We start from the raw sequence: 13,853 nt of genomic DNA on the forward strand, positions 1-13,853 counted from the left end.
TGACCCCAAAGTGCTCCTGAGTCCAGGGAGGGAGGCAAGGGGACCTTGAGCTCCCAGCATCCAGGTGAAGTGAACAAAATGAGCTCTCCTGGGCTGCTCCAGCAACTCAGGAGGCCAGAGGGATATGCATGTTTGCTGGAGCTGAGAGCCCCTGCTCCAAGAGCTGCACAGCAATTCCTGCTGTCGTGTGCAGTTCAGGGACAGTCAGGAGCCAGGGTGAGCTATGAAAATACAATTTATTGGTAAAAGTCAGACCCTGTGCAGCAAACTTGGTTTAGAAAGAGCTGTCATGTTCTGCACAGATGGACTGGCACTGAGCCATCCTGTGACAGGAGCGATTGGCAATGCTGGCAGACAGACCAAGTGAACAGGTTGGGTGAGCAGGGCAGGGGGAGAGACTGTTCTGGGGCTGGAGTCCTGCCCTTGAGGGCTCCTGACAGCCAGCTAAAAGTCCTCAAAGAGAAGCAGGGCACAGTGGGAGATGTCTGTCCTATGCAGGTGGGGTCCCCAGTGCAGGAGTTACCCCAGGCGTTCAGGACCTGGGGAAAACAGATCCAGGTGAGGGCAGGAGGAGGAGGGAAGAGGACTGTCACCTGTGCTGGGGCCCCTCTGATGGCTGGAAACTGTTTCGTTCAGATGACGTTGCCTTGGGCTAGACAGTTACCCAGCAAGGCCTCACCTTGTGCATCTCTCAGCTGCTTAAGCTAACAGCTCTTCTGGCCATCCAGTCTGTGTGTGCTCCAGCCCATGCTGCTCCCAGTGCAAAGACTGGCTGTGTCCTGGACTTTGGGTCTCCAGCCCTGCAAGTGTCGGGTCAGGGTTTGAAGGGAAGCACCCATAATGGCTGGGTTTTGCACTCACTTCCCAGAGAAGCCAGACACCAATGGCTGCTCTGGACATGAAACACTGGATCCCATTAGATCTCAGGGACAGAGCAATGGTCACTGCCCCAGTATGTAGGGTCAGGCTTGACTGAACAAGGCTTGATCTGCATACATTTTCCATGCCTACTGGGACAGAAATACAGGCATGCAGCTCAGTACATTCACACAGACAGACAAGACAAAGAAGTGACAACGTTTACAGAGATAGATGATCCCTAAGGGGACATGGGAATGAGTAAACTCAAGGCAGATTTGCTTAAACCTGCTCATATGGACCCCCAACAGCACCTGCTGTCAACACAGGTCTGCAGGATGAGATGGGAGAAATGCGCCACCGCCTCCTCCTCCTGCCCATCCCTATCACTTCTCAGTCTCTTGCTCCTTAAATCCTTTCCCCATGCCCTGGTGAGCCACTATCTCAGCAGCCTGCAAAGTCCTGAGTGGTCCATACATGGAGATGTGTGCTGCGGGTGGACCTAGCAGCTGAAATAATGCAAATGATTCCCAGGGCCTTGGGCAGAGCCATCCAGGCCCAGTGCTGGTCACTATTTCAGGTCGTTGCTGATAACCACACTGTCATGCCTGTCACAGTAAGTTGTCATCTTCTTCCTCTTGCCAAAGGTGGAGAAGCTGTTCTTGTTCTCCTGGCCCAGGAAGAGGGGCTCATCTTTGCTGGAAAGCAGAGTGGGGGTGCCGGGGATGTAGATGTTGTGCTGATAATCCAGGGCTGGGATGTGCCCTGGGTACAAGGGGCTGTACTGGGGTGTCCAGATGCTGTTGGTGCCTGCCGAAGCCTTCCGAAACTCTGGAGGAAAGATGTGTGAGACTAGCTCAGGGGAGGTCACATCCATAGCTCAGTGGGACAGTGACATCCATGTGTCACCATCCTCCCTTCTGGGGCAGGGATGTGTCCCCCCTACTGCATCTCCACCAAGAGACAAGAAGGTCTGGTCTTCCCAGCCCTAGCACCCCAATACTAACCAGAGACAGGGGTCACTATTGTGCACAGCCTCTCGTGCTCCTTCTGGAGGGCTCTGTGGATTTCCCCCACGTCCTCCAGGCTCTGGGAGCTAAAGAGAGGAGACTGGTTCAAAGCTGCATTGGAGATAACCTCCCTGTCCTCACATCTCCCTTCCACCCGCTCCCTCTGTTCCTGCAGTGCCGGATTTGGTACCTCTTCAGGGCAGGTCGCTGCATGCTTGGAGGTAGCCAGTCCACGTTTGGCTGTTTGATCTGGAAAACACAGGGAAGGTCAAGGCTCGTTATTGGGACCCTCTGTTAATCAGCCCTGGGACCCTCTGTTAATCAGCCCAGCCCTGCCAGCGCAAGGCTTCAGTATCCAGGGATGCAGGACTCCATCTCCTCCTTTGTGGAGACGCAAGCAGCACATTCCCATTTTAGGGAAACTGAGGCAGTGTTGAACCAGCCTGTTCCCTTCTGGACCTTCCCCACCCTCCTGAGACACTGGGGTTGTCTGGGGCTTGCTCTCTGTCTCTGGGAGTTTAATTGCCAAGGTCTATTCTTCCAGGGAGAAAGAGGGGCTTTTCCTATTTCTGTTAATTTTAAAAAGCCTTTTTTGCAGATGCAATGGTAACTTAGTCCAGGTCTCAGGCAACAAAGGGTGAGAGGTGCAGAAATTGGCTGCATACCCAATGTCACAGGGGGGTTGCAAACAACTAGGGGAAAATCCCATTAATGTATTAGAGAAGCAAGTCCAGCAGTGCAAGGAGACATGCAGGGAGAGCCTCTTGGCAGCGAGTCTTGGGCTCTCCTTGGAAAGGCTGTTTTATTAAAAGTCAAACATAAGTGGATTAGATGCCTCATCACTCTCCATCCTTGTAACCACATTTCGGAGAGTCTTGCATCGGGAAAATTAGACGTTCCTCATTTCAATACCTAACAAACATTGACATCAAAACCCCACCCTGAAGACCCCACTCCCTCCCCGCCAGCACAGCCCAGTATGGCACAGTACCTGAGTGCCAGAACTTGGGGCACGAGCGGTGCTGGTGGGGCCAGGACCGACCCCGGGTGCAGCAGCGGGATGCTGCTGACCCCCGCCGGCACAGGGGAAATGGGGCAGCGGCGATGCGCAGGCTGTCCCAGCTTGAATGGCTCACCCACACAAAACAGATGCCATGCCCACCGTCCCATCATCCCCCGAGCACGGGAGCATTGTTGGCTGCACAGCATGTCCGTTGCCTGTAATGGATGCAAAAGGCAGCGGAAAGGGATTTCCTCTCGCCTCAGCCGGTAATTAGACCCACTGGGAAGCTCGGTAGAGAGTTTCCCGCTGCCTGACGGCCCCTAATTCCCACACTGATCAAAGGTTCCGGTTATTCTCTGGGAAAAGCCGTGCCTGGTTCCTCCCACAACAGAGGCTGAGGGAGTGGGCTAGGGGGACCCGTGGAGCACCGGTAAGCAGCGCCAGGCGTGGCATTACCTGCTTGGATACATAGAGATGCTGGCCAGGCTGGGACTGCTTCCCGGGGTCCTTCTCATTGTTCCGGCGGGAGCTGCAGGGTTTGAGGAACATGAAGTCACGCTGGGTAAACTCAGGACTGAGGCAGACCTTGTAGCAGTAGCCCGGGGGGCCGCCCCCGGGCACGTCGAGGCAGGTAGCAGCCATGGTCCCCCCAGGGGGCTGCACCGTCAGGTTGGATGTCTTCAGACCATCAGGGGAGGGTCTGGAGCGGGGGCAGCAGCGGCAGCAGGGTGGTGAGCAGCTGTCACCTTTGCGGGAGCGGTGCTCTCCACGGCACCGAATGGCTGTGAGGATGAGAATGGCGAGGAGGAAGGTGAAGGAGATGGAGCCCAGGGAGACAAGAAGGTAGACAGTGAGTGGGGAGGATGAGGAGGCTTCTGGGGGGAAGCTGAACTCGCTGAAGTCAGAGAGAGTCTGAGGCATGGTCTCCACCACTGAAAGCAGAATGGACACAGTGGCAGAGAGGGCTGGCTGCCCACTGTCCCGCACCTGCACCACCAGCCACTGCCGGGTTGCATCCTGCTCCAGAAAGGAGCGGAGGGTGCGCAGTTCACCCGTGTCTGGTGCCACACTGAAGAGGGTGAAGTCAGTGGCCTGGAGGAGCTGGTAGGAGAGGCGGGAATTCAGCCCTGTGTCCGCATCCACCGCCGACACCATGCCCACGAGGCAGCCAGGCCCAGCTGATCGTGGCACCAGCTCAGTGGCCATGGAGCCGTTGCGCAGCATGGGAGAAATGATGACCGGAGCATTGTCATTCTGGTCCAGCACGAAGATGTGGACGGTGACATTGGCACTGAGTGGAGGGAAGCCCGCATCCTGTGCTTGCACCTGGATCTGGAAGCTGTGGATCTGCTCATAATCAAGGGAGCGCAGGGCATACACGTGCCCACTGTCCGAGTTGATAGATACATAGGTGCCCACAGGCATGCCATGGATGTGCCCATCAGCAATGGAGTAGGATAGGTAGGCGTTTTGTTGGCAGTCGGGGTCCAATGCGCTGACAGAGCAGATGGAGGCACCTGGAGCATTGTTCTCCATCACGTAGACGCTGTAGGAGGGCTGTAGGAAGCATGGGGCGTTGTCATTCACATCGGACACTGGGACAGTTAGGGTGCTGTGGGTCAGCAAGGCAGGTGAGCCCATGTCCTGTGCTGTGATGCTTATGTTGTACTCGGGCACAACCTCCCGGTCCAGTGCCTGCGTGGTGACCAGTGTGTAGTAGTTGCGGAAGGAGGAGCGGAGCTCGAAGGGTACATTGGGGCCGATCTCACAGCTCACATGCCCATTGTCCCCAGAGTCCCAATCCAGAACACTGATGACAGCAATGACGGTGCCTGGTGGGGCATCCTCCAGCACGGGTGTGGACACAGAGGTGAGGGTCACCTCTGGTGCATTGTCATTCACATCAAGGAGGTGCACAAGCACCCGGCAGTGCACAGCCACGGCCGAGGGTCCACGGTCCTTGGCTTGCACGTAGAGCTCATGGAGGCTTGCCTGCTCATAGTCCAGGGGGCCCTTCAGCAGCACCTGCCCACTCTGGGGCTCTACGTGGAAGAGCTCCCGGACGTGCAGTGGTGCGTGCCCACTGAAGGAGTACTCGATCTCCCCGTTGGGGCCCTCATCCAGGTCAGTGGCATTGAGCTGGATGACCAGGGTGCCAGCAGGGGCATCCTCAGGAAGGCTCACGCCATATGAGGGCTGGTCAAAGGCAGGCACGTTGTCGTTTGCGTCCAGCACCATGATGAGGATGTGAGCTGTGCCTGAGCGCTCGGGGACACCACCATCAAGAGCGGTGAGCAGCACCCGGTGCGCATGTTGCTGCTCACGGTCAAGGGCGCGCTCCAGCACCAGCTCTGCAAACTTGCTGGTGTCACTGCGCATCTGCACCTCGAGCGAAAAGAAACCATTGGGGCTGAGCCGGTAGGTGTGCACTGAGTTGGTACCCATGTCAGGGTCCTGGGCGCTCTCCAGTGGGAAGCGGGCACCAAGCATGGCAGACTCAGTCACCTCCAGCACATACTCTTGCCATGGGAAGGTGGGCGCATGGTCATTGATGTCCAGCACCTCCACCTCGACATGGTAGAGCTCCAGCGGGCTCTCAATGAGGAGCTGCAGGTAGAGCAGGCAAGTTCTCCCGGCCTCGCACACCTCCTCCCGGTCAATCCGCTCGTTCACAAAGAGGATACCGTTCTCCAGGTTCACCTCCAGGTGCTGCTTGGCCCCAGCCCGCGACACAATGCGGAACCGCCGCGCCGACAGGGTGGACACGTCCAGCCCCAGGTCCTTGCCCAGGTTGGCCACGAAGGCACCGTGCTCCAGCTCCTCCGGCACGGCGTAGCGCAGCTGCCCGCCCGCCGGGCGCGGTGCCGGAGACCCGGCCAGCAGGAGGAAGAGGAGAGAGCGGAGGAAGAGCTGCTCCCGCCCAGAGCCTGCCTCGGCCCCCATGGCCCCGCAGCCCTCCCCGGGACGCGGGGTCCTACCCGCGCCGCCGCGTCTCCCCTCGCCTTTGCTCGCCCCTTGCACTTCCAAAGAGTTTCGGGCTCCCGGGGGAGGCAGGGAAGGGCCCTGCCCGGAGCTGGGGGGCCGAGCCGTGGCCACCAGCGGCCGCTTAACCCTTTCCCTGCTGGCCCCGGGGAGGGGATTCAATCCGGGCCCCGGTGCCACACCAGAATCGGTCTACCGGAGCCGGGCGCACCTGGGGAGGGGCATAGCCCCGGAGAGGTCCCGTTAACGGCGGTGGGAGCTCCAGCGAGACCGATCGCTGCCCGGGGCACTGGTATTACCCCGCAGATGCTGCGCTCGTCCTCGCGGTAGATTAAGAGGAGCCCGGATCGCGGCCGTTGCCAAATCCCCCCGCCGCGTCCCCCGCCGTGCCGGTCCTAACCTTTACCAGATGGTTAAGCCCCTCCAGACTCGATTACATTTCCCTGCACACCGTTTTCCTTGTAATGTGGAGCTTTTAATTACCGGAGCAGGGGGGATTACAGCCATGGATAAAGCTGAGCCATTCAGTGCGGAGGCACAGAAAGACACCCCCCCCCCCGCTCCTTCCCTGCCTGCTCCCACCCCCGACACTCCGCCTGCCCGCAGCCCGGCGCCCCTAATCCCGGTCCCCCACCGGGCACCCCAGTGCCAGCCCCCTCGGGGTCTCGGGGCACGGTCCCGACGGAGACCCGAGGACGTGCTCCCCCGCGGCGGCTCCCCCCGCGGACACAAACTTTCCGCCCCCCGCGGAAGGCGAGGGGGAGGCGGCCGCGGACCGAGCCTCGGGTCTCCCACCGGCCTCCTGAGAGAGACAGACGGAGCCCCCTGCGACTCCCCCCTCCCCTCCCCGGTACCGATCACAGTCCCTCCGCTGACCGATCCGTTCTCCCCGCAGACCGGTCTCCAGCCGCCGCCGCGCCTGGGCAGCTCCGCCCGTCGCCTCCCACCGGCGTCGTCCCCGGGGGCTCTCGGTAACGGGACGGGGCGGCCGCCCCCCACACCCCGCGGCTGCTTAGGGCGCGGATAATCCCCTAACGATCTAGTCAAGGGATCGGCGGGGCTCGGAGCGGCTTTAGCCGTGCAGTGGTATTTCACTGCCTTTGTCTCTGCCTCCCGGTCCCCGGTGGGAAGGGAACCGCCGGCCCCAACCGGCCCCCCCTGCTTCGCACAGGGACCCGCGTGGGAGGCAGGATCCAGGGGCTACCGGGAGACCGGAGGAAGCCGGAGGCGGCGGGGCTGGAGGGGTTTGTCGGGCTGAGGAAAAGGGATTTTTTCCCTGGGAGCAAAGCGCAACTCACTCGGGACGTGCCACGGTCGTGGGGCCGCCGATTAGGGAGAGGCGCGGGCAAGGGCGGGGTGGCGCCGCGGGGCGAGCAGGTGGAAGGAGCGGCGCGGCTGGGTCGCGCGTGGGCTCTTGCCGCTCACGAGTGGAATCGGGACGGTTCCCGGTAAGTGAAGCCCAAGCTGCATCGGAAGCACCGATCACGGCCGGCCCGTCCCCGACATCATCTCCCACGCCACGGCCACCCCTGGCGTCGTCATTGTCAGCCCCCCTCCGCCCTGATCTGTTTCTTTCTCATCCCACAATCCCCCCCCCCCCGCCCCCAATCCCCGATCTGCCTCCCCTTCCCTGCCCTGCATCACTGCCCAGGCCTGCCCGGGGCTGGGACCCCGGGGGTAGGATGGCTGGGGTACGGCTGCTCCAGGAGCCCCCCAAGGGCTGCTCAGGCCAGAGGGGGATTTGGGGGGCGGATGACACTGGACGCATAGATTTTAGGGGGGTCTCGTTTCCCTCTCTCCAGTCCTTCCCCGTCTCTGACCAAGTGCGTTCCGGGAAATCTTCGGAGCGGCTCTCGCCCTTTTGTTTGATTCAGATTAAAATACTCATTCTCCCCCCTCACAGGTGCAACCTGCTCCCTGCGGGATCCGTGCCCCCCCGGCCCCTGCCCGGTCCTGCCTGCCCTTTTCCGGCTCTGCTCGGAGGTGCCTCCCCCACAGCTCTCCGTCGCCGCTTCCTTGTGGGGGGGATCAGTCATCCCCCTGCCCCTGTGCTTCCCTCCCCTAAGGGAGGTCACGGGCTAGTCCCATCCTGTTCCTTTTCCTCACCTCCCCAAACAGAATCACAGAATCACAGAATTGTATAGGTTGGAAAAGACCTTTAAGATCATCGAGTCCAACTGTAAACCTAACACTACCAAGACCACCACTATACCATGTCCCTAAGCACCTCATCCAAACGTCCTTTAAATACCTCCAGGAATGGCGACTCAACCACTTCCCTGGGCAGCCTGTTCCAATGCTTGATAACCCTCTCGGTGAAGAAAAATTTCCTAATATCCAGTCTAAACCTCCCCTGGCGCAACTTGAGGCCATTTCCTCTTGTCCTATCACTTGTTACCTGGGAGAAGAGACCGACCCCCACCTCTCTACAACCTCCTTTCAGGTAGTTGTAGAGAGTAATAAGGTCTCCCCTCAGCCTCCTTTTCTCCAGGCTAAACAACCCCAGCTCCCTCAGCCGCTCCTCATAAGACTTCTGCTCTAGACCCTTCACCAGCTTCGTTGCCCTTCTCTGGACTCGCTCCAGCACCTCAATGTCTCTCTTGTAGTGGGGGGCCCAAAACTGAACACAGTATTCGAGGTGCGGCCTCACCAGTGCCGAGTACAGGGGCACGATCACTTCCCTAGTCCTGCTGACCACACTATTTTTGATACAAGCCAGGATGCCATTGGCTTTCTTGGCCACCTGGGCACACTGCTGGCTCATAGTCAGTCGGCTACCAATCAACACTCCCAGGTCCTTTTCTGCCTGGCAGCTTTCCAGCCACTCTTCCCCAAGCCTGTAGCGTTGCATGGGGTTGCTGTGGCCCAAGTGCAGGACCTTGCACTTGGCCTTGTTAAACCTCATACAATTGACCTCAGCCCATCGATCCAGCCTGTCCAGGCCTGTCCAGGCCCCAACACCGAGCCCTGGGGAACCCCGCTTGTGACCAGCCGCCAACTAGAGTAAACTCCATTCACCACCACTCTTTGGGCCTGGCCATCCAGCCAGTTCTTTACCCAGCAAAGAGTACACCCGTCCAAGCCATGAGCAGCCAGTTTCTCCAGGAGAATGCTGTGGGAAACAATGTCAAAGGCTTTACTGAAGTCTAGATAGACAACATCCACAGCCTTTCCCTCATCTACTAGGCGGGTCACCTTGTCGTAGAAGGAGATCAGGTTGGTCAAGCAGGACCTGCCTTTCCTGAACCCATGCTGGCTGGGCTTGATCCCTTGGTTATTCTCTACATGCTGTGTGATAGCACTCAGGATGATCTGCTCCATCAGCTTCCCCGGCACCGAGGTCAGGCTGACAGGCCTGTAGTTCCCCGGGTCCTCCTTCTGGCCCTTCTTGAAGATGAGTGTCACATTTGCTAATCTCCAGTCAGCACGGACCTCCCCAGTTAGCCAGGACTGCTGGTAAATGATGGAAAGTGGCTTGGTGAGCACTTCTGCCAGTTCCTTCAGTACTCTTGGGTGGATCTCATCAGGCCCCATAGACCTGTGTCTAAGTGGTGCAGTAGGTCACTAACCATTTCCCCCTGGATTATGGGGGCTCCATTCTGGTCCCCATCCCTATCTTCCAACTCCAGGGGCTGGGTAACCAGAGAACAATTGGTCTTACTATTAAAGACTGAGGTGAAGGTGTTAAGTACCTCAGCCTTTTCCTCATCCTTTGTCACTATGTTCCCTCCCACGTCTAACAGAGGCTGGAAATTCTCCTTAGCTCTCCTCTTGCTGCTAATGTATTTGAAGAAGTATTTTTTTATTGTCTTTTACAGCAGTAGCCAGATCGAGCTCTATCTTGGCTTTGGCCCTTCTAATTTTCTTCCTGCACAGCCTTGCTACACCTTTGTAGTCCTCCTGACTTGCCTGCCCCTTCTTCCAAAGGTCGTAGATTCTCCTCACTTCTCCAAGAATCAAAAAATCTATCATTTTATGATCACTCTGCCCAAGATGGCCTCCAACCATCACATGGCTCACAAGTCCTTCTCTGTTCGTGAACAAGTGGTCCAGTGGGGCACCTTCCCTAGTTGGCTCACTCACCAGCTGCGTCAGGAAGTTATCTGCCACACGCTCTAGGAACCTCCTAGACTGTTTCCTCTCTGCTGTATTGTATTTCCAGCAGACATCCGGTAGGTTGAAGTCCCCCACAAGAACAAGGGCTAGCGATTGTGAGGCTTCTCCCAGCTGCTTATAGATAAACCTTATCTAAACCTTGGGGTCCTTTTCTGCCCACCCCGGCCCCCACGATTCCAGGGGACCAAGGCCAAAAGTTGGGGGCTTGAGAGGGGACACAGGCTTATTCTGAGGAACCCTTTGCTGAAGGAAATGGCACAGGCTGGGGGTGGCTGGGGGTGCTGCAGAGGGTTGGGGGATTCAAAAAAGAGCCTTGTTTTGGGGGGCATAGCAGAGGAGGGTGAATAGCTGGATGGGGGAGATGGCATGGGGACAGTCTGGCACCCCAGCTAACACCCCACTTCACATCCTGTAGATTTTAAGTCCTCTCTTGTGATGCAGGGGAGCGTTCAGCTGCCAGCCCTATTCTCTGGGGTAAGGAATCAGGACGCAGCTAGAAGCTTGTTTTTGGAAGACGCTGGAAGCTAGAAGAAGGGGAAGGTGTCTCTCTGAGATGTCTTGGCACAGGGGAGCAAAAGCACTGATGTGCCTTGGCAAGGCCAGCTGGAGAGATCAGGGTGGGATGTAGCAGGAGATGCTGCAGGTTGAGCTGCCTTGGAAAAGCCACACAGAGAGCAAAGAGTTGAGGGACTGTCACTCAGCTGCCTGCAGGCACCAAACCTTGCCCAGCCACCACCGTCACTCCATTTTCCTGCCTGCTGCATTCTGGGGCAGCAGAAGGGTCTGCAAGAAAAGCTGTCCCTGCCAGACCACGTATCCCTTCCCCCAGCTCCCCAAGTCGCCCCTCTGTCCAGCCATGCATGTGGGTTCACTGCTCCCTTCTTGCTCAAAGCAAGAGCAGTTATAGTTTGCAGTGTCCAAGAAGGGAACGATGGTGGGAGGAGGTCTCCTGATTGAGGATGACAGCACCCCTGGTCCCGTGGCTGGTAAGTCACTCCTGAGTTGCTTGTGCAGGGTCAGGTGCTGGGGGCTTGGTCTTTGAAGCCAGAAAGCTCTGTGCAGCAGGATGCCCTGATCAGTGCTCCTTCCCCTCTGAAGCTTTGGCTCCCTGCCTTTCCTCGGGAGGAAAAACCAGTGCCCTGAAGAGGATGGTGGCCATCTTGGTGTGTTTGTCCGGGCTGGTGGGGCACTCTGCCTGCCCTTGCATGCTGGGATGCAAAACATGAAACATGCCCAGTCTCCTTTCAGAGGCACAGAGGGATGGGATGAGAAGCTACGGGCATGAGCTGGAGAAGGGAAATTGTTATTAGGTATTAGGAAAAAAAATCTTCACTGTGAGGGTGGTGAAACACTGGCACAGGGACCAGACTGGGGCAGGAATTGCCATCCTTGGAGATCCTCCTGAGCAACCTGATCTACCAGCCCTGCTCTAAGCAAGGATGCACCAGGGATCTTCAGAGGTCCCGAATGATCAAAACTATCGTGTGATTTGGAAAGCCCCAGTCTGTAGCAACCCACCCTGAGCAAAGGTGAAGTGGTCACCAAGGCAAGGGTGCCTAGAGAACCTTGGTTTCAAGGGAGTGCAGGTCCTGTGTTTGTCAAGGAGCCATTTCTTTTTGCAGTTGCCTTGCCCAGAGGTGGGGTATGGAGCAATGAAGGATGCTGGGACTCCATTCCCACTGAAAGTCCTAGTCCATGGGCTCTGTCCTGCAAGGTGCTTGAGTTGCTCAGCACCGTCATATTCCCTGGCAGCAGTGCAGGTAGACCTTTCACACCAGGCAGGTTTAGACCCAGGGTGTGTCAGTAAAGTTTTCCTGAAGTTCCAGGTGGTTTGTAGGTGAGAAGAAGATGCAGCTGAGGTGTCAAACTCAAGGGCCACTACTGGTAAACTGGATTCTCTTGGCCAGTGACACATCACAAAGCATCCCCCAACCCCTCCTGCTAGGAGAGATAGAGGCTGAGACACAGGCCCAGCTCTGTGTGGACCCTTAGTAGCCATTATCTACTTTTGAGCATTTTCAGTACATGGAGGGCTAGTCCCACTCAGCTTCTGGGTGGGCCAGTTCTGGCTCCCTGTAGGACACAGACTTCACTGGCAGCTCAGGAAGCCAACGTCTCCGCTCCTGCTTCAGAGGGGAGGATTTTCTTGCAAGCCCAAGCCTGCAAAGGCAGCTGATTTCATGGCTGGTGTCTTGTTCCTCTTGAAGTAAGAAACCTCGGACCCAAATCAGAAGAAGGGCTGGGTCCCCATTATCCTGAGATCTGGGACTTGTACTGCTCTGGGCACCTTCTTAGAGGTTCCTCCTAAAATGTCCTGTGGGAATGTCTCCTCTCCCCTGGGAAGGGCTGAGAAGGAAGGAAGGCCAGTGAGCAGGAAAGTAAGGGTGAGCAACGGTGTGATGCTTGCATGGGGGAAGAGCAGAGGCTGGGAGAGAGGAGTTAACAGCTCTCCTCTGTCAGGCACCAGTGTGACTGGTCTTGGAATACTGTGCATAGTGCCTACATCTGAAGTTTTGAAAGAAGATTAAAAAACTGATTTAAGGCTTGGAAAAATATCTTACAGGGATAAGCATAAGTGAAACTGCCTGAACTCTGTGCAAAAAGAAGGTTTGATGGCAGGACCAGGGAGGTGTCACAAGGAGGAAAAGCTGGGTAACACTTGACAGGTAAGGGCATGTAGACCCATGGCTTGAGCCAGACAGCTTCATGCACTGGACAGTGAGAGGGGATGAAGCTATCAGAACTGTTGATGGTGTCTATGTCTCTTGGTGTCTGCAGATCCATGTGGAACAGAAGATGTGGGTTCATCAAGCCAAATTTCCCCAGTGTATCTTGATGAAATGGGAAGTCTGGCCCTGGGGAGGGGGGTTCCGATTGACCTCACTTCCTCCAGCAGAGAAACCACTGCAGATCTCCCCTCCATGTAGGTGATCCTGCAAGTAATTTGACCTGCTCTTTCCTATGAGAAGAAGGTCCTGTACTGACAAGGAAGTATCTTGTCAGCTCCCAAAGGGCTCCAGGGAAGGGGCTATAACCCTAACATAGCCCAAACAGAACCCTAACAGCTTCCCTTGGCAGGACTCCATGACCCTGTGCTTAGATCCTGAAATCCCCTCCCCTCCCCTCCCCTCCCCTCCCCTCCCCTCCCCTCCCCTCTCCTCCCCTCCCCTCCCCTCCCCTCCCCTCCCCTCCCCTCCCCTCCCCTCCCCTCCCCTCCCCTCTCCTCTCCTCTCCTCTCCTCTCCTCTCCTCTCCTCTCCTCTCCTCTCCTCTCCTCCCCTCCCCTCCCCTCCCCTCCCCTCCCCTCCCCTCCCCTCCCCTCCCCTCCCCTCCCCTCTCCTCTCCTCCCCTCCCCTCCCCTCCCCTCCCCTCCCCTCCCCTCCCCTCTCCTCTCCTCTCCTCTCCTCTCCTCTCCTCTCCTCTCCTCTCCTCTCCTCTCCTCTCCTCTCCTCTCCTCTCCTCTCCTCTCCTGAAAAGGCAGAAAAAAGGTAGAAAAAGGCATGTTCTCCTTTGTCTCCATTTCTGATTTTTAGCCATCTGCTTCTATGGAGCCATCCTAGATCTCTGGGGATGCATCTCTGGAGAAGAAATTCCAATTCTTCCAGTCCTGGACAGATATGGGGATGTTCCCTGCTTCCCCACCTCCCTTTCACTTAATTTCTCTGTCCCCATTCCCAGTATAGGGACCACCTCTACCATCCCACCCTCCCCTAGCCTCTGCCGGGGTCTGTGTGGCCCCCTGAGACACCCCCCAACATCCTCATATGCTCCTGGGAGCTTTGCAGATCCTCCAGGTCTCCCTTTTCTCCCCTATCAGCCCTACTTCTTTCTTCTCCATCTGGGGGATCAGTCATCGAGGGTGTTGACACGCACTCACCCGACTCC

At 57.4% G+C, this 13,853-nt stretch overlaps 1 protein-coding gene across 1 annotated transcript; it reads right to left on the reverse strand.

The window, feature by feature from the left end:
- Nucleotides 1–1,429: 1,429 nt before the first annotated feature.
- LOC142413648 (protocadherin-10-like) lies at nucleotides 1,430–5,814 on the reverse strand. Its single transcript, XM_075509981.1, has 4 exons — nucleotides 3,328–5,814; nucleotides 2,059–2,117; nucleotides 1,866–1,954; nucleotides 1,430–1,689 (listed from the first exon to the last, which is right to left on the reverse strand). The coding sequence occupies exons 1-4, from the start codon at nucleotides 5,812–5,814 to the stop codon at nucleotides 1,430–1,432; spliced, it is 2,895 nt and encodes a 964-aa protein (XP_075366096.1).
- Nucleotides 5,815–13,853: the final 8,039 nt, after the last annotated feature.

This window comes from Mycteria americana, chromosome 8 (assembly GCF_035582795.1).
Source record: "Mycteria americana isolate JAX WOST 10 ecotype Jacksonville Zoo and Gardens chromosome 8, USCA_MyAme_1.0, whole genome shotgun sequence".
In the NCBI taxonomy this organism is placed as follows: domain Eukaryota; kingdom Metazoa; phylum Chordata; class Aves; order Ciconiiformes; family Ciconiidae; genus Mycteria; species Mycteria americana.

What these genes read in the sequence shown, in the direction of transcription:
- LOC142413648 (XM_075509981.1), bottom strand. Translation starts at nt 5,814, where the DNA reads ATGGGGGCCGAGGCAGGCTCTGGGCGGGAGCAGCTCTTCCTCCGCTCT. An exon ending in ATCTCTATGTATCCAAGCAG is followed by an intron (nt 2,118 to 3,327) that starts GTAATGCCACGC and finishes TGTGTTTTCCAG; the next exon opens with ATCAAACAGCCAAACGTGGA. An exon ending in AATAGTGACCCCTGTCTCTG is followed by an intron (nt 1,690 to 1,865) that starts GTTAGTATTGGG and finishes TCTTTCCTCCAG; the next exon opens with AGTTTCGGAAGGCTTCGGCA.